This window comes from Colius striatus, chromosome 4 (genome assembly GCF_028858725.1).
Source record: "Colius striatus isolate bColStr4 chromosome 4, bColStr4.1.hap1, whole genome shotgun sequence".
Lineage (NCBI taxonomy): Eukaryota > Metazoa > Chordata > Aves > Coliiformes > Coliidae > Colius > Colius striatus.
In genome coordinates, this window is record NC_084762.1 from 52817069 (window position 1) to 52841440 (window position 24372).

A 24372-nucleotide genomic window follows, 5' to 3' on the forward strand; every position below is an offset into this window, starting at 1 on the left:
TGATGAGATGGTCATCTATAAATGTACATAGATATATGTACCTCTGTATATATACATATATCTATGTATCATATTTTATACATATTTTAATACATATATGTATTTCAAATGAGTAATATAGGCAGTTCTCAATAAATGGATTGATAAAATTCATGCCGGATAGGGAACTGCACTGTCTTGTCTCAGTGTGCCAGCACAATATATATGCCTATATATATTTATTCACCCATGTACATCCACATATACTTAATGTACGTATGCATCATATATGTGTAACAGAGCATACAAATCTGTGTATAGCGTTTCAGTAATGATGTGACAAACAGACACATTGCATTAAGTGCTTAGCTGGGAATAACCTTTGGTTTGGCCTCACAGATCTTTTCCTTTTCTAAGCTATGCACTTCATATCTGGAGCATGTGGAAGCATCTTACCTTGCTTCCATTTTCTCTTGCCTCCCGTTCCATCTTGAGATCAGAAATTAGGAGAGTCTTGTATTTGTTCTTTCCATTACTGCTGTGATCATCTAGTCTGTATTCTGAAGTCAGCTGAGCAGAGAGGGGACTGTCACTCAGGTTCAGAGGCTGCTCATCCTGCTCCAGATTTGTTTTGCCATTACTGTTGGTTTCTGCCATCTCCCTGCAGTGTGTTCCCCCTGAAGCATTGGAACTGTGTCCCACGGTCTCATTGCCATTAAAACTCTCTGCGGCTGAATCATCTATTAAAAAATATATATTTTCAGTCACATGCCACATCATCATCTCTGTCCAGTTCAAACATAATTTATACCTTCACAATGTTTTTCAAAATAGAATGGAAATGCTTATATTACTAGCACCAATACATTTATGCAAAACGTGCACACACACTCCTCCACATTTTCAAGTAAAAACTTTACGTTAATTCATAAGATTTTACTCAGTTAAGGGAAATTATCTGGACTGACACCTTAGTGTCACTGTGTACACAAAAGAGAAGTATCACAAAGGATTTTTAGGGACAAAGTGACAAACTCTGCCTTAATCTGTCTGTCCATATGTCTAGGGATCTATTTAGATTCTTATATCACGTTCATTACTGAAGTACTGCATATTTCTGAAATCAACAGAGATGCACATGGTACTGAGAGAGAATCTAGTTCTCAGGTTTTAAGGGTGCAGAGCAGCATATGTCATATCCATAAACATCCTCCTGCAAGATACAATGTAAACACATCTGATGTATTCATTGCTGGCAGTAGAGATTATAGTGGAAAAGTTGACTCCAGCAACAAAGACTCTCTCATCATTTTGTTCAGCTGCTCATTCACTTTGTGTGTCGTATTTTAAAATATTACTCAGTACAGGATTAAATTATCAATCAGAAAGTGACATCTGAAAATTCTGGATGTGGTGTTGTTACCTCTAAGATTTTACAGCTGAAATTGAGTATTACTATCTGTCTTTGTATGCTTAAGGGTTTCTGTATCCTGTGTTTGTCAGCATTGCAATCTGCCACCTGTGCTACTACTCAACCCTTCTTTACTTCTAAACAATCCTTTGACCAACCGACTATCAAGTAAAACAATTCATCCTTCAATGGATTAAATGGCAGCAGAATTTGGCCCTCAATTTGCTTACTTGTTCTAAAGCACTTCTTTTTTGGTGACTTACATGGCATTGCTAATGATGTAAACATTAGCACATGGCTTTACAAGCCTCTGCTTATAGCAGACAGTGAAGCTGGAAACAAAAGTGTGGGGTTAGCAGCCAGGAATCCATACAGATTGAAACTGGAGATATGGGATGAGATGGACCTTAATATATCAGTACCTTAACGTACCATCTGATTTTGGGCTCTTCTAAACAACTTCCATTGAAAAGAAACAAACATATTAATATACATGTGGAATTCAAAAAAATATCAGGACACATTCTTTAAAGGATATACTCAGAAATACTCATGCTTGAAACTACATGATTAATCAAATTGCTGACTTTCCATCATTAACACTGTAAAAACCAATTATTCACCACCTTCAGATCAGAACTTAAAACCTGAAGAAAATACTGTATAAATGAGTAATGACCTAATTCAATGAAGTACTTAGTCAGAAACAAGCCATCATACATCAGTGGCTTGCATGCTGTACTCATCCAACACTTCTGTGTTGTAGAGTATACAAGACTGGGCACATACTCTGAACATATTTTTTAAACTACTTTGTTTTGTAAACCTGTACAAAAATAATCTGGTTTCATGAAAACACATAATAAAAACAATCTAAATGTTTTTAAGGAACATTTTTTGGCTTTACAAAATGCTTTATAATTAATGGCCGCAATAGAAAAATGAAGCTCTGTTTTGGTATGTACCAATCTTTCATTACCTCTTACAAATACAAGTGTTTATACAATAAAAGACGTAACATTCCTAGAATAAGACTTTTAAATATGTACACCAACTCAACTTACAACAGAGCAATGGAAATGTTCAGATTTAAAAACCTGGGGCTTCTTAAGGACTTCAGCTACATAAATGAATAAAGTGAGAAGGATTTATCCATTGTAAGCTTTCTATCATGCCCTGAGATGTATGTCTTACAGAGCAAAACACAAGGTTAAAATTCTAAATGCAGCTTCAGAAATAAAAAGGCAATTTTATTTTTCTGAACCAGAAACTTACTTTCTAACATAGGGTCTTTATTTTTTTAAAGAAAACAGGCGTATTTACCAGTAATTTCAAAAGCTCTCAGATATCAGAAAGAGATCCAGACTTTTTTTAACAGATAAACACTTTGATTATTGCTGATTAGTATTTAGGACTGTCAACATATAATTGGCTTCTTCATTATCAGTTTAACTAGTGACAGTTAGTTTCAAATTAATTAAATCAATTACTCAGTTGGTCACTGGATGCTCCTCACTTTGAAGGGCTCAGAAAATTCCCTGCTGTTGGGAGTAAAGAGATAAACAACTGAATAACCAGAGGCCTCAAAGAGCCATGTAAAAGCTGGGGGCACTGCCTCCTCTGCAGCACACAAGTCTCAACCATAAAGAACTTTTGTGTGCCAGCAGTCAAGTGTCCCAGGCCACGCAGTGCAGAGGAACGGCTACTGGGAGGGACATAGGGTAGCCACATGGAAATAACTGAGTCAGAACAAAGCTGTGCCTAGAGCCAGATCCAGGAACAACCAAGTTCAAATCAAGGCTGCTAGTTTTGGCTTGTAATCAATAATGCGATTCCCCCTCTCCTGCCACCATGCAATGAATGGCTGACAATTAAAATTTACATGAGAGAGAATATTACAGTGCAAAAGAAAAAAAGACTTTTTAATATTTTTTTTCTATAACGTAACCATTGAAAAAAATCCTGTGCTGAGTAAATGGGAATAAGTGTTACAATGGTTCAAAAAAAACCCTCTGTATACATGACTTTGGCATTACTTAGTAAAAGCTTAGTTACTTGATTGTAAATCTCAGTTTCTATTATAAAGTCAAATACTTGCTATTAGAGTCATTTAACCTTGCTTTTATAAATGGAAACTATTGCCTATCAGCATAACATTCAGGAGAATGGTTACAACGGTTATAAATCACACTTTTGCCAAGTAAATATAAATATGTATTGCCATTAAAGAGATCATGAAAAATACAGTGGTTTACCCCTAGTAGTTGCTTACAGATGTTACCAAGGTAAATAAATGATAAGATTTAGTACATTTCTCATCCTTGGGCAGCTGGTCTATTTTTGCGAAGAATAAGGCTACTCTAAAGCAAGTGTTTCTGAGATATCAGAAACACAGATCACATCAGGAATAATTGGTTTTGGAGAAAAAGGCAAGAGGGTTGAGCCCAGCAAAGGAAAAGCACACTCACTCTCAGACAGGGGCACACACGTCCCCCAATATTTCCTGGCCCTGCTTGCGGCCACTGGGCCAGGACACCCTGGGACTGCTCCTGGGACTGCAGACACTAACGGCCACCATGGGGCTGCCAAGGAGCAAGGCTGGTTTCATGGACACTTGCCCCTCAGATCACCCTACTGAGTGGCAATCGCCTCTTCTGGGAGCAGGAGGGGAGATCTCACCTCCTTGCTGTGCCCGGAGCAGCTGGCGAGCCGGGGCTGCACCTAAGCTGGGGACTGGGTAGGGAGAAACAGTTCATGCTCACATAGTTTTCTCAGCTTTATTTATCACGTCAGCAACAATAAGTTGCTAATGCCTAAAGTCTTTCATCTTACCAAATATTTTTTCCTCCATCCCACAGATGCAGATGCATGGCAGTTTGGGTAGAGCTGTGCCCAGTCCTAGCTACGGCCGCTGGCAACTGTTTCTCTGGGTCAGCTTGTCAACAGTTCCTCTTATAGCACAAGGATGCAGCTAACAGCAGACACCAAGGGGGAGAAACCAGGGGGCAAGCCCTGGGGCAGCAGAGAGATTGAGGGAACTCAGATAGTGAATATGGTGACACCCCTGGGATCTGCTGACATCATGGTGGCAGTTGGGGGTTGCCTGGACCCTGCCTGGCCCCTGCCCAAGACTCTGTGGAGGCCAAGCACACCCCAGACCCATGCACATGGGGCAGCAACCAGGGCTGCAGGGCTGTCCTCTCGAAGGAGAATGAGCCAGTTGAACAGCTGATCAGCTATTAAGCCAGGAGAAGACTGAGAGGGGACCTCATCAACACTTATAAAAACCTAAAGGACGGGTATGGAGAAGATGGAGCCAGTCTTTTTTCGGTAGTGTCTGGCAACAGGACAAGGGGTAACGGGCAGGTTCCACTTGAACACAAGGAAAAAATTCTTTCCTGTGAGGGTGATGGAACCCTGGCGCAGGCTGCCCAGGGAGGTTGTGGAGCCTCCTTCCCTAGAGGTTTCCAAACCTGCCTGGACAAGCCTGATCCGGTGCAACCTGATTAAGGGAAATCTGCTTTAGCAGGGGGTTGGACTAGATGATCTCTAGACATCTCTTCCTACCCCTACCATTCTGTGATACTGTCAAATGGCAGCACCCTTCTTTGGGCTCACTTTGGAACCACCACTCTAGGCTCTCTTCTGACAGGTAGCTGATGAAGGGGAAAAAAAACTTGCCCATGTTCAGCTTACATTTGGATACCTGGTACTGATTGTACCACTGATACAAGGAAAATGTGTTTTCAAAACACGTCTCGTCTGAACCACCACCACAGGATGGGTTTTATGGGAAGACCTCCAGGGAAGTATGCCCCAGGTGCTGGGAGCTGAAAAGGGGTGGAGTAGAGGCCTTCCCTGCCCCACATAGGTGTTGGGGCAATCACAAAAGAGGTTGTGGGATGAGCTCACATCTTCATTACCTCCCAGGGTTACCACTATCCACAGGCATCAGTGATGACAGAAAATGATGGCCTCACCAAATGCTGCTGCTTGCTAAGGGCATGACACATCTTTAGGAATCGTGCAGTTTTCAAACCCTTACCCCAGCACACAGGAAGCACATCTATAACTGGTTTTGTTAATTAAACCTGAAAAAGGAGAGTCTGACTGTAAAATATGTATATGTTTCGCTTCTCAAGAACAGCCATCTGGTGCCTCACCTACACAGAGATTCCCTTCCAGGGATTAAAGAGTATCACCTCTCAGAGTAAGACTCCAAGAGCAGAGGAAGCTACTTTTGGATAGGGAAGTACCCTTCTTGCTGAAGCAAGGAGCATTGTCCAGGCCTGCACATATGTTTCTCACTCACGGATCAAAATTTCAAAAACCTCCTGATGCCAAGACTTCCATCTCCCACCTAACACGGAGCTTCATGCTTACTCTCTGCTCTGCCCAACATCCTTTGGGCACTTCAGGACATTCAGTTCAAGTATTCTCTATGTTAGGAGTAATTATCAAAATAAGAAATTTTTATGCAGTATTTTCCTAGGTCAAGTTGGTTTCTTATTATTTATTACATTGAATTAGAGCTTCCAGATCACCTTTTTAGATCACGCTTAAGCCAGCTAGACACAAATAGACACTAGCTTTGTTTTTGCTTTAGTTCTGTCCAGGGCTCTTCCTGATAACTTTCCAGGCACACTGCAGTGTGTTATCTTCTGCCTGTGCTTTGGAAGAAAACTTGGAAGTGATGGAAGAAAAGACAATGCTAAAGAAAGCCCAATCAAACAGATCCTCTGAATATGAGTTTTGATTCTCAGAACTGTTGCATCCTTCAATTATCTGCCACAGATATTTGCATTATCATGGGCTAAACTTCTGCCAAAAACCCAGTTACTCTGTATTTAATATCTTGGATTCTACAGAGAGATTTCTATGACAGTTGATAGTTTAAGGGGCACTCTGATTTATAGCAGGAAACCAGGTCTTTATTTATAGGATTGTTTTCACCTACCAAAAAAAAGGTCTAGATTTATGAATCAGCAAACAACATATATTGCTAGAATTAGAGATTCTTCTGTTACAGGTTAAAATACAGATTTTCCACCCAGAGAGAACTGTCTTCAAACCAGATATGTCAAATTCTTAGCACTATTTTCAGTAAGAGTCATTGCCTTTCTCTCCTTTTTTTGTCTGCACACTCCAAGGTAGCATGCATACAGGTTAAACGAACACTTTGAGTGGGTTGCCTGTTGACAGAGCATCTCTGAGAGCAGCAGTTACTGTAAGGTGGGTAACTGTTCTTTCTAAAAGGAAGAGATTGGATGTGAATGAGCTGAGTGGGATGAGAAAGACTGGAGATGCTGGCGGTACAAGTGCATGTTGTCATAAAATCCACTCTTGAACATTGTCTACCAGAGTTCTGTATAATGAAGGTTGTTTTAATCTCTTTGGGCCAGACACAACCAGTCTAGGTCTCGCTAAATACACCTTACACCCTTAGCAATCTGATTCATTTGAACAGGGCTGCTTGCAAGACACAGCACAGTAGACCAAAGGTGACTGACTCCAGAACAGTTTCCAGTTACTGTGCTGTTCTATTTAAGATTTGGCTTCACTACTGCATGCATTTTATTTCTGAAGTTGTTAAAAGTTAAAAGTTGTTGCTAAAAAACAACTTTAATGAAAATAACACAGTACATAAGTGAACATATAAAACTAATTTAGTTACCTTTCTTCTGTAACTCCAGAAACCCAGGGCATGCTAGCAAATGTTTCTCACAAGAGCTATTGAAAAAAATGCTCTATTGGTGGCAACTGACAGCAGGCTGTTTTGGGAGAGGAACACCATGAATCAGACAGTAGTGTAGAGTGCTGACTCACAGAAACTTCTGTAATATGACATAATTATAGAGACTTTTCTAAATGAACTGATAAAAAGGTGAGGTCACATTTCACTCCCACCACTTTTCACAAGCACTGTTTAATACTGATTTGTCACAGTTATGTATTCAGCTATGCTTCATTTACATCACAAGTCACGTTTTAGGCGTAAGTTCAATACATAACTTAAAAGCCAGTCAAAATCAACTGTAGCTATTCATCTTCTCCATTCCCTTTCATATTATGATAACGAACAGGGGTTGAATTATTGGAGGTACAAAGGTGATTTCAGACTTTCTATTATTCCCCGTTTCATAAAGCATAAGAATGGCCATAGCTGATCAGATCAAAAATCCATTTAGTCCAATATCCTATCTCCAGCAGTGGCTACTAGAAGATAATAAGGAAAGCATATACAGTTCTTGCTCCAACAGCTTGATGAGCCCTTAATACTTTATGAGATGGATATGGTTTCTAGTAACGTACTGACACTCAACAGATTTTTTTTCCATGTAAATATCCACTCCGTCTTTGAACCAATATAAAACTCAGGCACCCTTCTTTGCTCCTCCAAAAAGTTACTGTCACTGTTTCTGTGTTCACTGTTTCAAGGAAACAAGGAAGAGGAATGAAGAGGTGGGAGGACAGAGCTGTGTAGTGTGCACAGAGCTCAGTCTCCTCATTCTCAAGTGAGACTGCATTTTCTCCATTACAAGAATATCTGTTAATTTTCCCGTTCAGATGATTTCAATAACATTAACTAATTTCTTCTCATGTAGCTTTCCTGATGTGGTTTGTTTCTGTGAATTCAGCTATGGAACTCACTGCATTGAAATTTAAACCTGGAATGTCCATCAGTTTCAGTGACATCTCAATCAATGAATCTCTCACTGTGTTTTCAGTGGTGCAGGTATACGTCAGCAGCTACTTCATAGGATCACTCACTGCATGCATTTATGAAAAGAAAAAAGCATAAAGTAAACTACAAAACTAATCCTTAGCATTGTTAACAAGAGTACGGTAAACTTGATATACACAGTGGAATCAGCATTAGCTGGGCTGTAAATCTTATTTTATTATTAGACACTTCAGTAATTCACATTTTTTCCATACATAAATATATTTTCTTGTTGGAGGCTCAAAACAGGCAGATATTTTATTCAATTATAACATTAAATAACAGAACACTGAACAACTGTCACTCCATGAGATCATCAACTATCAGTAAAATAATACCGCCCTATCAGTCACGGTGTTATAGAGGGCTCATTTATAAAGCTTCATGAGTGATCCATGGCTCACTTTGCCTGCAGAGCTACTGTCCCTGTACATACACAACAAGGAGATGAAGGAGAATGGCTATTAGGAGGGTAAATAACAAATTGAATAGCTCACTGGGTGCACAAGAATCTTATTATCATGATGCATTTAGTTTGCACGTGTGCTTTGGCATTTCCACTTCAAAAGACATGGCCTCAGTGCCTCTGGGGAGAGTTTTCCCTTTATTCTGGAGAAAACTCCAGGGCGCTTTTTGTGGCAAAGGCTCTATCAAGCAGTTCTTCAAACAGAAAACCTGCAATTCTTCTTGAAGTTTCTATGCTGCTTATACGATAGTATCTGCCACACAAAGTGTCATCTGGCATTGAGAATATGGTTTAGAGCTGCAGCTCTGGACAAGTATTGCAGGAAAAAGTTCTCAGCCTGATAACATGCCTAATAGTCATCCCAAACAGGACTCCAGACTTCAGAACAATTAATTGATATAAAGCTAGGAACTGGGAGACAGACAGCCAAGCAGGGCTCAAGACAGACCAGCTCTTTTTGAGATTCACTAAAATTCCAACCATGTGGTAAACATATCAGCAACAAAGACATTTGAGACTGCACTATGTTAAGATGGAGAAATATGAAGCCTTTTCCGTTAAGTAAAAAGAGGTAACCTGGGAGATCTTACCCTCTCCTCTTTCATGCCCAGCATGGAAGAGGTTTATGCTGATTCAGCTAAAGGCTGCTGTGGGCAGCAGCAGCTGCTGCCATTGCTGGCAGCTAAGAAGTATCTGGTGCTCTGCCACCAATAGAAAAAAAAGGGTATCACATAGGTGCCTGTTTAGTGTCTAAATGTCAACCGAAGCAGGGCTGAAAGGAATTAGGTTAAACCTATCTGCCACTCAGACCTAGTGCATGTGTGTGACGTCATATTTTACTTCAGTTAGATCTGCCAGAAATTAAGAGGAAAGGTCAATATGGAAGAAATGCTTTGCAGACTGGATGCCCCAAATACTGTCATTTTTAATAAAGCCCTTTAAAGTCTAAAATTTAACCTACCAGATTGAGTGCGTTGAGTGGGTTCACACAGTGATATCAGTCTGTACTTCCTTCTGGAAGGGTGAAGCCCTGAGAGCAAGCAAAATGAATGATTGCTTGACAGCTCTGCACTCCCTCAGCAAACTGCTGCCCACTCTTCCATAAAGGCAATAAGGCTATAGAAAGGCTCATTATTCCTCCTCCATCAGCAAAACTGAGAGACAAATGGGGAGAAGCCTTAAGAGCAAACAGAAATGACTGCTTTGATCTTCGTACTTCCTTAGCAACATTTCATCCAAATTCTGACTCAGGCCCCCAAACTTTACAGTAAAAATTGCTAGATTTGCCCATCTGCTATGTTCCTAGCAGAAAAATGGGAAGAAGTTTCTTTTTGACTATGAAGAACTCATATGACTTAATATTTTGCCTATCACTAGAAGACTACAATGAAGAAATATTTTTTTTTAAATCTTACATTCCAAACAAAAAGAAGGAATTGTGAAAAGAACTGGAAAGAACTAGGAAAAAATGTATGTGGAACATGAAGTAGGAACTTTGCATTTCACTGGAGTTATAGCATTATCAACAGTGTACTAAAAATTCCTTAATACATTACGCAAGTGGATGTTAGTGAATATGAGAACACCAAATAGACAAGTTTTGGACTCCATTAGGGTTGCTATTTCCCCATTTAATCACTGTGATGTAATGAATGTTTTACCTAGGCAGAGTGTCAGTGAAACAACAGCAGAATTCCATTACAGATAAACTGTATGTTTAGAAATTCAGTGAAGAATTCCAGAGCTTGGAGAGCTGCTATTACAAACTTGAGCAAATAAGCATGTTCAAGGGATATAAATGACGTGTCTCTTTGCAATTCAGTTTGCTTTTTATTCTGTCATTTTCAAATGCTTATGGATGTCCATGGCAGCACTGTACATTACTGTTTCCTGATTTGAGCCTGCTTAGGGTAACTACAGCAAGTGATCTGCGCATTGCTTGAGTGAAAACAGTATTTTGGTCACAGCGGGCAACACTTGGTAATAAACCCAATGGAAAGCAATCATTTTTTTTAATGCTCCATCCATTATTATTTCCTAATTTTATTTTTCAGTGTATCCACTGAAAGTTAAAAATATTCAGCGTCAACAAAAGCTTTGCAGCTAAGCAAAGGCCACACTAGCAAAAGAAAGCAGAAGGTGACAATAGTCATCAATGCTAAGGAAGCTTTACCTGAACACAAAAAATACTGCCACTGAGGTAAAGAACCTCAGCATATTGAGAATCCCCCTAGCAGGTTGATCACATTTATAAGCATAAAACTAGAGGGAGAAAAATAAACAATGCTGATGGTTGGCCTCCCTTTAATCAGTCTAAAAAGCTCTCATGTAATGAATGCCAAAACTGCCATAGGAGATGGACAGGTATTATCATACACAAGGCACTAGAATCAGCTAGGACATTTATAAGAGTCAATATTCCTTCCTACTAAAAAATTGCATGGCCCAAGACAGCAAAATCACAAATCATGTAATATAACTTTGGTTGAAAAATGGAAGATTTGTAAATTGTCCACAAACATCCCTGATTTCAAGTTTTTGCCACTAATTGGATGATATCAGGCAGAAGACACCAGACTTCCCATGAGGTATCAATATTACAGCAAGATCTTTTCTGCCTTCAATAAAGTCATCACTTTTAAATCCCAAATGCCTCAAACACTACAGATCACAGAATCACAGAATGGTAGGGCTTTGAAAGGACCTCTAAATATCATCTAGTCCAACCCCCTGCTAAAGTAGGTCTGCCTAGATCAGGTCACAGAGGAACCCACCTCAGTGGGTTTTGAAAACCTCCAGAAAACGAGACTCCACACCCTCCATGGGCAGCCTGTCCCATGGCTCCATCACTCTCACAGGAAAGAAGTTTTTCCTTAAGTGGAACTACTTCTGTTCCAGCTTTTGTCCTATACCTCTAGTCCTATCACTGGACACTAGGGAAAAAAGTGTCACCTCATCCTCTTGACATGCACCTTTTAAACATTTGCATTAATGAGATCCTCTCTCAGTCTCCTCTTCTCTAGGCTAAATAGCCCCAGTTCCCACAGCCTTTCCTCATAAGGAAAATGCTCCAGTCTCCTGATCATCTTGGTGGCCCTGTGCTGGAGTCTCTCCAGCACTTCCCTGTCCCTCTTGAGCTGAGGAGCCCAGAACTGGACACAGGACTCCAGATGAGGCCTCACCAGGGCAGAGTAGAGGGGGTGCAGAATCTCCCTTGACCTGCTGGCCACACTCTTCTTGATGCATCCCAGGATGCCATTGGCCTTCTTGGCCACGAGGGCACATTGCTGGCTCATGGTTAGTTAACTATCAACCAGCACTCCCAGGCGTCTCCCTCCACAGAGCTGCTCTCCAGCAGGTCAATTCCCAGCCTGTACTAGTGCATGGGGTTGTTCCTTTCCAGATGCAGGACTCTGCACCTGTCCTTGTTGAACCTCATGAGGTTCCTCTCTGCCCAATTCTCAAGCTGGTCGAGATCCCGCTGAATGGCAGCACAGCCTTCTGGGGAATCAACCAGTCCTCCCAGTTTGGTGTCACCAGCGAACTTGCTGAGGGTACACTCTGTCCCCTCATCCAGGTGATTGATGAAGATGTTGAACAAGACTGGCCCTAGAATTGATCCCTGTGGAACTTCACTGGCCACAGGCCTCCAACTCGATTCTGTGTCCTTGATCACCACCCTCTGGGCTCTGTCATTCAGCCAGCTCTCGATCCACCTCACTGTCCACTCATCCAAGCCACACTGCTTGAGCTTTCTGATGAGGATGTTATGGGAGACAGTGTCAAAAGCCTTGCTGAAGTCAAGGTAGATGACATCTGCTGCTCTCCTCTCATCTAGCCAGCCAGTTATGCACTCATAGAAAGCTATTAAGCTGGTAAAACAGGATTTCCCCTTGGTGAATCTGTGTTGACTCCCCCTGATAACCATCTTTTCCTTCATATGTTTAGTGATAACATTCAGGATGAGTTGTTCCATCACTTTTCCAGGGTTGGAGGTGAGGCTGATCGGCTTGTAGTTTCCTGGGTTGTCCTTCCTGCCCTTTGTGAAGACTGGTGTGACATTGGCCTTTCTCCATTCCTCAGGCACCTCGCCTGTCCTCCATGATTGTTCAAAAATGATGGAGAGCGGCTTAGCTATAACATCAGGCAGCTCTCTCAGCACTTGTGGGTGCATTCCATCAGGTCACATAGATTTATGGGTTTTAAGCTTGCCCAACAAGTCTCCAACCACATCCTCATCCACTGAGGGAAAGTCTTCTGTTGTCAAGACGATCCTACTATCCCTGCTGGACTGGGCTTCCAGAGGGTTGGCCTTGGTCATAAAGACTGAAGCAAAGAAATTCAGTAGTGGAAAACAGACATACTGACTTCCAATCTGACTGGAAAAATAAAGGTATGCTCTTCCCTTTTCAGAAATTATTTTCATCACAAATAACACATACTTTTTCATTTTTAGAAGTCATTTTTGGCACAGACATCAAGTAATTTTTTTTTTTTTTACAATTCTCAAAATATAGCTGAACATTTGGTCACACATCATCTAAAAAATGGGCTAGAATAAGAGGTATCTGAAAATAAAAAAAGAATGATTTTGCTAGATGGTCTATCAGCACAGTATCTCTGGCAAACCAAGTAACTATGATTCAGTGCCCAGAAACTTCACAAAGCCCAAAGGATCTGATAGTTAATTCTGGCATATCCACTTCTATTCCTCACCAGAGCTGTGGATTTCAAATTTTCACTGTCAGCCACTTGAACAAGCAATGCATTTCTTGTTTAAATCTTTTCCTCCCCCTGCAGAGCAGCAGACTGAGCTTGGGGTTGGGAACAGAGCAAGTATGAGAGGATGCATTGAATAAAAGTATAAATGAAAGATGGAAAAACTTGAAAACTATTTGTGCTTGAAAACTTCACAGAATCACAGAACAGTAAGGGTTGGAAAGAATATTGTCATGTTCAGAGGAAATCACAGAAATCAGAATCATGGAAAGTTCTTTAAAATGCTAGATTATTGCTTTGTAATTCTTATCATTGCTTTCATAAACTCATCACCTTTCTTCCTAAATAACAATTATGTCCCAGTTCTGAAGGAATTGTGTTTTCCAGAAGCTTTGTTTAAAATTGTTAAAAGAAGAGCATATATGAAGATGCGTTTCAGAATGGAAAAAAATAGGAAGTTATTATCCCTGGATTAAGTGGAAAAGTCATGCATGCTGCAAAGGAAAACACATGGTAACTATCTTGATCGTGAACAGAATGTTATTTATAATAACTACTACAGTCTCAATGAGCTCTTATCTTTTCTATCCAGTGTTAAAGCAAACAATAATACCAATAATAGCATGAAATGCCTAATGTGTCATCTTTCCCAGAACATCAGCAGATTTTCCCTTTTCTGCGATTGCAAGTAACTGACATCAGAAGAAATAACAAAAAAAAATAACCTGAGGGAAAGCTGGCAATGGTAAACACACTGCAATCAAACCTATTAACTGCACTTCAAAATTTGAGTGGGAAAATTTGTTGCTGATGGCATCTGGAGGTGCTCCAGGTATGACAGCTTCTGAGACTATCCCATATGCTGCTTATAGGAATCAACAGGAACCTCAGAGATAGATATTTAATTGGTCCAAAAAATTACGAAACAATTTGGAGAAAGCATAATTTTACTCACCTTGAGTAACTGTGACAGGTTCTAACATACAGAAAAAGATTGACATAAACTGACCGTTCACATTATATATGTCAATTCAGGTACTTAAGAGAAAATTCCAGCTGTCTAAGCAAAAAAATAGTTACCATCTTTGATTCCTCAACACACAAAAAACATTTTGGAGAACTCAAAGGACAGTTTTTCTAAAAGAAAAAAACCCTCTCTTTATTACCCTGTGTCAAATACAGCAGCTCCAACATATAAGCATTTAGAAAGTGGTCTAAGGACATCATCTTCCTCTTTAGAAAAATTTGTAATACTTCAAAGATATTCTTGGCATTCCCTTTACGCAAACACATAAATGCAGTTTTTCCAGTTCCTGATCTTGTCTCCCCACTGTTAGTCAAAGTCCCATAACAGTGGGATGCAGTGTCAGTGCCTCTCTCCTATTGTACACACATTATCGACAGAGCAAAGAAGAGAAACCACATCTAGATGGAGATGGAGCAGTTACTGGTGATGCTGAAAATACCTAAACTCAAGTCACTGCACATGATTCAGAGATCAGAGGTTTGAATATGCATCTCTCAACCCTAGGGAAAATGTTCTATGAGGCCTTTGGACTTATGGTCCAAAATCTTTCAGGCTGAACCTGAGAAGCCTTTGAAGACTGCAGTTTTGGCAGAACTACTTTAACTTCAATATTATATTCTTCTGTTGAAGAACACCTGAGACAGCTCTAATTTGAAATGTCTCCAACAAATGGCAAAACCTACTTCTCAAATGTGATGAAAATCACTGGTGTGAAGTTCCTTTTATGTAGATGTCATCAAACAATTCTCAACCCAACTGTTTTCCCAAAATTCATTTCTTTTTAACTTCAGCACTGGAATCTGCAGTTTCTAAGTTTCCTACACTATGAGTCCCTGCCAAACTCAAAATCACACTGCTGCTGCAGGAAATTAAGACAAAATACAGGGAATAAAGGCTGAGCTTTTGTATCAGAAGTGGACTTACACTGACAGTACATTTGCAGGCAGTAAAAGGATTGGTACTGTTAATGTAATTTCTACATCATGTGGTAACCACAAAAAAAATCTTGAGTAGTTTATGTACTAGCGGAGCACAGAATGGAAGGACATTAGTGAGTATCATGGCACTCCTACCCTTGGACTAGAATATCCGAAACATAGTTTGGATCAGATCCCATTTGGTTTGCTGCTGGCTGAAAGCATTAACAAATCACGGAGGCAATCGGGGTTGCTGCTCTTGTTGCCATCAACCCAGGCATACAGTAGTCTTCCCCTTTGCATGCTTCAGAAAACAATTTCAACCATAACAACTAGATAAATGACAAACTAAAAACGACTGACTCTCCACCTAAAGACAGATCATTAGAGGACCACATCAGGATACAATACATAGTCTATTGTCAAGACTAAACTTGAAATAAGAAATTAAAATACACTACATATGAAAAGACTGATCACTTGCACTTTGAGCTCACACTCATTCTCCTATCCCCCGTCGAACTTAAGGCAAACTGTTCCGGCAACAGAACAACAGAAACCCTGGATTCCAATTGTGTAACTTTCTTCTACAATAGCAACATTGATATTCTTAACATTTGATATTTGGAATCTAAAGTACACCTCAACACTGCCCTAGAGGATGCACATATGTCCCCCATGCTCCTTGTAGCCACCTGCCGTCATGGCCTCACAAATGACCCCTGGAAAAGACTGAAAAATCCAGTTTGCTATGGCTAACGGCATACAAACCTAGAACAATTCCACTCCTTTTAGTATTAGGGCTGTCAGCCAGACAGCATGTAGTATCTCAACTACTGCTAGAAAGGAAGAATTTGCCCAGGAAATCTTGGTTTCTCTCCCTTTGTATTTGGTTCTGCTAAAAATTAAGACTGCTGGTTTCCCTAGATTTTGAGCTAATATAAAGAAATTATTATGCAGAAAGCCACAAAGCCAGTAGCAACTCACTGAGAAAGTACTTTTTAATTAAATGCTACAAGGCTGGACAGAAGAACATCATACACAGGGCTGAAATCTACCTTTGGAAGCATATGCTCTTAATCTCACTACAGTCAACAGGAGACAGCATGTGCAGCCTGGGAAATAATTTAGTCTATTAAATTTGTGCAATTTACATACAATTAGTGGCTTCAAATTTTTACTTTTGAGGAAAGAAGGAAGATAAAGGAGGTTTCAAATAATCAAAATATTCCCATGTGGCTGGCTATTACTGTTTCAAATTAGGGCGAGCTGTCAAATCAAAGAGACTTTTTAAATCCTTGAAGATTTGTTTAAACAAAAGAAAAATACAAATATTAATCAAAATATTTTAGCCTACATTTAAAGGCAAACAAAATCTCAATAGATTTAAATGTACTGTTTCAACTAAGAAATGCTTCTTTCACTGAGGGCTACTTCTGCTACCTTAAATTGGCCATTTATAATCTCTTTGGAAACATGACTAGTGTACATATATTTTAAAAGGAATTAAAGAGGCAGAGATGCCTCAGAAAACAGAATCCCTTGCAACCAAGAAAACAATATCATCGCTATTACTAAAATGGGAAGGATACATCTATGATATGGAGAGACATATATATTGTGTGTAAAGTTTGTATATAGCATAATTTTGTGATTTCTGTTACTAATTTAATGAGAATACCAGTAGCAAGATCCTCGCTTGGAAAGAATAGTTTGTGATTTTATCATATTTGTGGATGTTAAAAGGTGGCCAGGTTCTGCAAGGTGCAGTGTGCCACTCAAAAAGTGATGAACATCTTACCCAGTTCTCCCTGAATGAGTACCTCACTGAGAGAGGGACCAATTGTTAGTCACTAATTCTAAATGGAGGTTGTAGGCAGAAGCTGGGCTGTTTAAGTTTTGGAGGTTAGTTTTGCAACAGTGAGAAATGTTTCAAGGAAAGAGCAACACACTATTAACAATATTTTTCAGACTGGTTCCATAATTCAAAATCTTGATCTGATGAATCAGTCTATACACTAAATCATCTAACTTACTTTTATGCATGGGCAGAATTAAGAGAAATGCCTGGGCAGGGGAGTGAACTACTGCTTTGGGACACTCAACAGTTCTTGCAACAGAAGAGTACTGTAGAGAACTCCTGGAAGAAGGTGTTATCTGTTAAGAGTTTAGGAACTCTGATTTTTTTTTTTATACAGCAAGCAGAGTCACCTCTGCTTTTAAGCTTCTGTTAACACAAGGAAATGAATTTGATTTAATCAAAACAGAGGTTCTACAGGAACTCCCTCAAGTTTGGAGGCCTGAACTTCTGAGTGTGAGCAGTCTCTACCCGTTGTACCTGTCCATGTGTTATACAGTCTCACTGCTACAAGGAGTGTTCACATTCTGTTCTCAGTGGAGAATGCAACACAGGTTATAGGTTTGAGTGCATGGTTTGAACCTCATTGACCTTCCTTACATGCAGTTAGTCCTGTTTACAGTTGGTGCTTAAAGTTGTCTAAAAATGCAGATAGGGATTTTAAGTCCCTTTATGAAAACTCAGTCCTAACAAAACTTGGACCAGCTTCCTAAAATCACAGATTTTGAAGAAGACAAAAAAAGCTGAGACAATGTTTTATCAGTTAACACTATTTCATCCAAGACTTAAATGCTGGAGAAAAAAAAAAAAACAAATCATTACTTTGAGATGAAAAAATAAAAGGACGCATAAGGTAGGAAATCTGTACAGTTAACCATCTAACATTTTTTCAGAAATATAAACAGCTATGTTAAAAGGCGTCTAAAACAAGCTCACAGAGATGGTGAAAATATGCAATGAATTATTGGACAATTGTTTCCTTGTATTATCACAGAGGGACTTTTTAATCAGTAATTTAATTAGATGGATAGCAAACAACAATTTCTTACTGCTCCTTCTAATGAAAAACACTTATTTGATGACTTTTCTCTTACCCCGATCCTCATTCTGCTTGGAACTTGTGTGGATACCCTGTCGCCCATATGTCTACCACAGATACAAGGGCCAGCTTACAAAATGGCTTAAACTTTTGTGTCTATTTCTATAGTTCTTCATATAATACTGGCTACTGTGGTTTTTAAACTATAAAGAAGACAGACATTGTCTTTGATTATCAATGCTCTTACTATTTGGTAAACCAGCCAAAAAAAGGAAGATTTCAGGGAAGATGGCTCTTACAGTAACCCATCTGGAGCTTACGTGTGACTTTCTGAGCTGCCCTCGGAGGGAGGAGAAGGAAAAACAACTGTCCCTTCACTACCTATTCCATGGACCCAGGTCTCAGGAAAAATAACACAGTACTCTTTCATCATGTCAGTCAAGACGCTTTCCCTTTTCACTCTATAGACACACAGAGAAATATAACGTGATGTTTCTTTAAGTGGACTGAGTGTGTTTCTTGGGCTTTTGCAACAGCAAACATTTTTTTATCAGAGAAAAACACTCATCCTCCAAGGTGAAAGCATGTCTTTTACTTCCTCAATGCTATATTATCATGAATCACTAACGGGCCTCATTAAAACAAAGACTCCATTTGTCTGCATATGTATATGCATGTATGTATTGCAGAAACACACATACATTTTATACATGTAAAACATATGCATGCTAGATCTAAGTTAGAGAATGCTGCTATTAATATTATATCATTAATAAAATGATAACGTTTTTTTATTAAAAACTGAACAGAAAAAGCATGCATGTAAAAAAGGTAAAATATGTAGCCTGAACATACAACGAAAAGAGTAAGTTTAGGAAAAACTGACAGTCATAAAAAGCAGACAATTAAAATCTTACTGCCAACAGTCTAAAAAACCAGCTGGGAATCTCAGACATCTAGTAAAGTGAAATACAGGACCACATTAAAGAAAGCCAGAACATTAAAATAAGCAGAAATGGAATAGTTAGAATACCCTCTGTTTAACTCTACCAGCAAGAAAACAAACACACATTTCACAAGCTGCATCATTTCACACACCACCTTAATTTAGCTACAGTAAAATGAGTTTTCCTCTAAGAAAAGCCTATATTATAACTATACTTTTAAAAAGCTTAAGTTTTCTCTGTTTGGGGTTTAATATGAAGAAAAAACAAGGCTGAATCAGGAGTTGTAAATTTTCATGCTTAATTTGATAGTTCAGCACTTTTGCAGTTGAGTTTGCAGCACACAGAGATCGGTTTCCTCATGCTTTCCCGCTTATTTTTCAGCACACCAGAATTCTTAAACACACTGCACAGTGCACACACAATTTGTAAAGCATGCTCATCGTCACTTGCTCAGCTTTATGCAACAAATGAGACATGCTTCAGGTTCCTAGGTGCGCATCTTATGATGATGTTTTAAAATTTTATCACCTAGTTTCCAGGGAACTGAGGCTTTGAATCTATATTTGAAATACCACCGGGTGAAACATATTGGTATTCCACACACAGCCTCCTACTGTCATTCCACTGTTGGCATGGGACAGTCTTCACCAAGACTTAGAAAACCTCATTCAATATTCCTCTCTGGAGGATCTGACACTTACTGTGAATTCTGCTCTTCAACTTAAATACCAGTGTCTGTGGCAGGCCAATTCTATCATTGCAGATACAGCATCCCTCAGGCGAGGTCCAACCTTTCTCTCGCAGTGCACCCAGGGATTAGCTTGACTTCCCCTAAATTCTCTCCAGTGCACAGTACGAGCTAATCTTTCCTGTAGGAAGCAGGAGATGGGGTTGCCATGACAACAGAGCACATTGTAGCAGTGGGACCACTGAGATGAGCTGAAAAGACGACAGTGAAACATGCACTCAGCCTTCCTCCGGGGCTACGGGCTTCTTCCTCCAGGATTTAATTCCCCTGCAAGTTTACTGACAGGCTAGGAGGCTGATTAGCTATGTATTTTGCTACAGGGAGATCGCTAGTTAAGAATATGGTTGAGAGATCATACCATTATTTAATGAAACTGCCACTCCTGCTTATGTTAAATTGCTGATTTTATAAGCAGCGTGGTTGCTTTTAAGCCACTACTTGTTCATACACATTAGTCCTACACTTAGTCCATGCTCACTATAATGAAGAAAAAAAAATAAAGTCGCAAGTTGATTCCTGCGCATCCGCTTTGGTTTTCCAGTGTATTAGCCACGCAGACGTTCTTAATGGTTTTACACTCGTACACATACATGCACACAAAGAGCACAGTATAACATCTGTGTTTGAAGCTCAAAGGTTTCTGCTGATGGGGGAAGGGATACTGAGAAAAGCAAATCACAGCAGCCACGTGTCTTATATAAACGACAAAACAGCCACAATAAGCTTTGGGAGCTCTGTTCATCATGCAAAAGAAAATTCAGTAATCCATACTGTAAATATCAGCTGTTTCCTGCCCCAGAATGACGTCTGGATCTTATATTAAATGGGGTTTTTTTCTCAATGAGAATAATAGGAAGCTTTTATAGAGCCTGCATTTCAATTATTTATACATTTTTAATTGTTCATTCAAATTTTCATGCAAAGGGTTTTCCTTTGTGTTTCAATTTCTCTTACAAAACCACAAAACATATAATTGTGGTAAATTCCCAGAGGCTGGAGCATGTCTGTGCCTTCTCCTGTTATTTCAGACAGAAGCAGTTCTCAGTGAGCTTTCACATTAAAGCAGCAGCGACTGAGAATATAAGACCAGTCTCTAATCACATTTTTAACCATTCATTTGCACAGAACAGGTTTCTTCCTCCTTTACACTTTAACTCTCAAGCATGTAAATGTGTGGATACACACATAACACCCCAGCAGCAGGTAAGATACATCAGTCTCCTCAGTAGCTGTAACAGCTCAACCTATCTGCGTACTAAAAGAGCTATAGATGAGCCAAATTTACACCATATGAATCCACATCTCTCTCTGGAAATTTTAAAGGAGAAGAACTTCCATGATGGTCACTGACACATGAAAGAGAAACAGCCCGGAGACTGCAGGTAACCAAAACTCATATGGGTAGGGGAAGGGGAGAGAGGGACAGGCAAAACAGCAGGCAGGTGCGTAACAGCTTTCCCCATACAGTAAGTTATGCAGGAGAGTTGGCAGGTTAGTCACAATTAACTTAGTTTCAGCAAACCGTAGAAGGCTTTGGCTGGAAAGGGAAGGTGCCTTCTGGGGGAGGCACCTCACTGCCTGGAATGGGTAAGGAAATTGTTGAGAAGTCTGCAGGGATGGGGGCATGGGGAAATCCTTGTCAGCATCTCCAAATTATCAGTAAATCACTAGGTTTTTTCCTGGTGCTACATTAATTGCATGTATAGTGAGAAGCCCTGAGACAACAGCCAAACAAACAAACCCCATATGGTTTATTTTCTACAGCTAGGCAATATTGCACTTCTGTAAGCTTGAAGAGTATCTCAGTGCTACACAACCCCTTTTACTTTAATTTGGATCTTACCATGTGTCAGGACTAAACATGCACAAAACAGTATCACTCCGAATCTGCTGGCTCTGACTCATCCCACAGCTTGCTATTAAGATGAACTACACTACAGAGTATAGCACCTGTATTTATTATCATCTAATTAGTGTTAGGTTTTGGTTTGGGTTGTGGTTTTTTTCCCCAGCTTTTCTACTCATGTTCTATGCAACTGGAGAAATGCCAAATCATCTAAGTGACATATGGTTTTGCTTTTTAAATCAGCCAGCCAGAATTCCCAAATACTGAAAAAAATTTTGGCTAAATAATTTTCAGCTTGAGAGACAATATTTTACACCTTCAATTCCACTGGGAAACACTGATATTTGTAGGCATGCAAATTGGTTTTGAGGAAAAAGGGCATATAATCAGATGTTGAATGATGTTACAGATTTTTCCCGTCATATGCTGTCTCCTCACAATGTGAAAAGAACAGCTAACAGCAAGATTAATGCTGTGAAAATAGCTAAACTACTATTATGGTTAATAAAAGTGAAGTTCTGTTTTTTTCTTGTTTCACAAACTATGTATAAATCAGTAAATACTGCACTTAGAATGCAAACATTCACTTCTTAACACTCACTTGCAGAACTTCCATTAAATAATACCGAATCTTTTGTTTCTGGAAACTCAAGTCTTTCAATCAAATACAAAATATAAGTACTACGTTCCTTTAGTTGTTCGACAGGGAATGGAGTCCCCTTCCAGCACCCTGAACAAGTAGCAGGCAACTACTAAAATGTGTCCAAATTAACTCTGACCATCAATTTCCGATTTCTGACTGAAACTTCTTGGATTTTGTTTCAGAGGAAAACCCAAATCATTCCCTCATCAGGAACACACCCTTTCTCACACAGGTGCATGTTAAATATGGAAAGTTCAGAGATCTCTGGGAAATACAAGAGCTCACAGGTATCTAAACTGCATATGTATATCCCTAGGTATACACAAGAAAAGACAACTGGTTTTGTGTACCCAAGTGGAGCTTGCCAGAACAAGAAATAAGGTAAAATTAAAGGTGATGACATATTTTTAAGCAATCTACTCTAAGAAACAACACATATGTGTAACATAGTAGGAGCAAAGCAGCTCCTAAGGCTCACATGGAGACTCACCAGCCCTAGATCCTCAGCAGAAACAAGCTGCTCCCACTCCCATATCCTGTCATAGGTCCTTTTTAAAGAGTAAAGTCTACCTTTATCAAAGTTGAATTCTGAAATTTCCTCTTTGTGCACCCTCTTGCTTGGGAGGGGGATGAGACGTGAATACACAAAAGCCACTTTCCCTCTCCACAGGACACCCACAGTTTCAGGACACGTTATGAGAACTCAGAAGACACATCCTGTCCTATGCTTCTCCATGAATTCACAGCTTTGGCCATAAATGAGTAGTCTTAGGACTTCACGTTGAAAATAAACAAGAAAAAAGACAGGGAAAAAAACTACCTATAGGTCCAACATGAATAGCTGACAGGACAAAGCGAAGGTTTCTGTTTTGATTTCCCTTTTTTTTTCAATACTGTGCTTAACTGTGAAATCACCACTGAATTCTCATTTTTATTATATAGTTTCTGTACATAGCTGTTCACAAAGTCCTTTGAAATCTGTAGATGAAAGGAAATATCAATCTTCTTTTTAAGAACTATTCATTTGAGATTAAACAGTTGTAAATGCTGAGCCCTGAACAAAAGGTTTAAGTACATGTTAAGTCTTGCTGAAATATAGCAACAGTGCCCAGTACTTTACAGGATCAAACCTGTGATCTGGGGTTTTAAAACCCCTAATTCCCTATCCTTCCCTTTCTCTTTTTAAATGTCTCTTGGTACCTCAGATCCTGCTTTTGTCAGATGAATTCTATATGCAAAACACTGAGTGACCTTCAGTCCCAGCGCAGTGATAAATCAAGAAGCAGCCTACATAAGTGCAAGCCATACACCACCTTCTGACAGTAAACACTCAGTTTTCATATTCTGAGGTGAGAACTAACATTGCAGAACTAATAATCAGAATACACTTGAATATGTAAATGAAAAAGAAAATTTGTTGTCTTTGCACTTCAAGAGTGTAACAATTTTACTTTATTTTTGGAATTGTGTCATATAATTAAGCATTTTCCTCCTGTAATTTTATCAATTGGATCATACAGGCAATCAGGACCTATTTCTGGTACCTCTTAGACTGTCTCTAGCTGCTGCATCTCTCAATTCATTGACTTAGCTCAGTGTTTACAAATAGGAGTAGGTATTAGTGGAATTAACGTTGAGAAATTTTGAATCAAATTGTTTTCTAAGTAATGACACATTTCAGGAGATATGATTTTTTTTAATATGTAATTTGATTAAAATTACTGTTATTTCATTCTAATAGCCAAAGCAATTTATAGAGAAAAAACGAAAACAGTCCATACTTGTAAATTTTTTATATAACTTTGTCTTCTTAAGCATTTTGGGAATGTAGTGCCCAATGTAGAAGGGACAAACTACTCCATTGTGAGACACGGGCGACAATAAACTACATAAAATTAAATTATTTCTACACTGAAATCATAAACAGAAGATGAAGTTAGATGTTTTGAGCAAGTTGTTTTTTCTAGATCTGTAAGATTAGTTTACCAGATTAGGGGTGGTGGAAAGGCATAGCAAAGATAAATATGCTCTTTCAAACGTCTGTTGCT

At 39.3% G+C, this 24372-nt stretch overlaps 1 protein-coding gene across 4 annotated transcripts in view; it reads right to left on the minus strand.

The window, feature by feature from the left end:
• The window catches only part of NOL4 (nucleolar protein 4), a 190917-nt gene that overhangs the window by 80350 nt on the left and 86195 nt on the right, over positions 1–24372 (minus strand). For all 4 annotated transcript variants that reach the window (XM_061995227.1, XM_061995226.1, XM_061995225.1 and 1 more), the window contains exon 6: positions 436–719. In XM_061995227.1, the coding sequence (XP_061851211.1) occupies positions 436–719 (284 nt within the window). The remainder of the gene's footprint in view (positions 1–435; positions 720–24372) is intronic.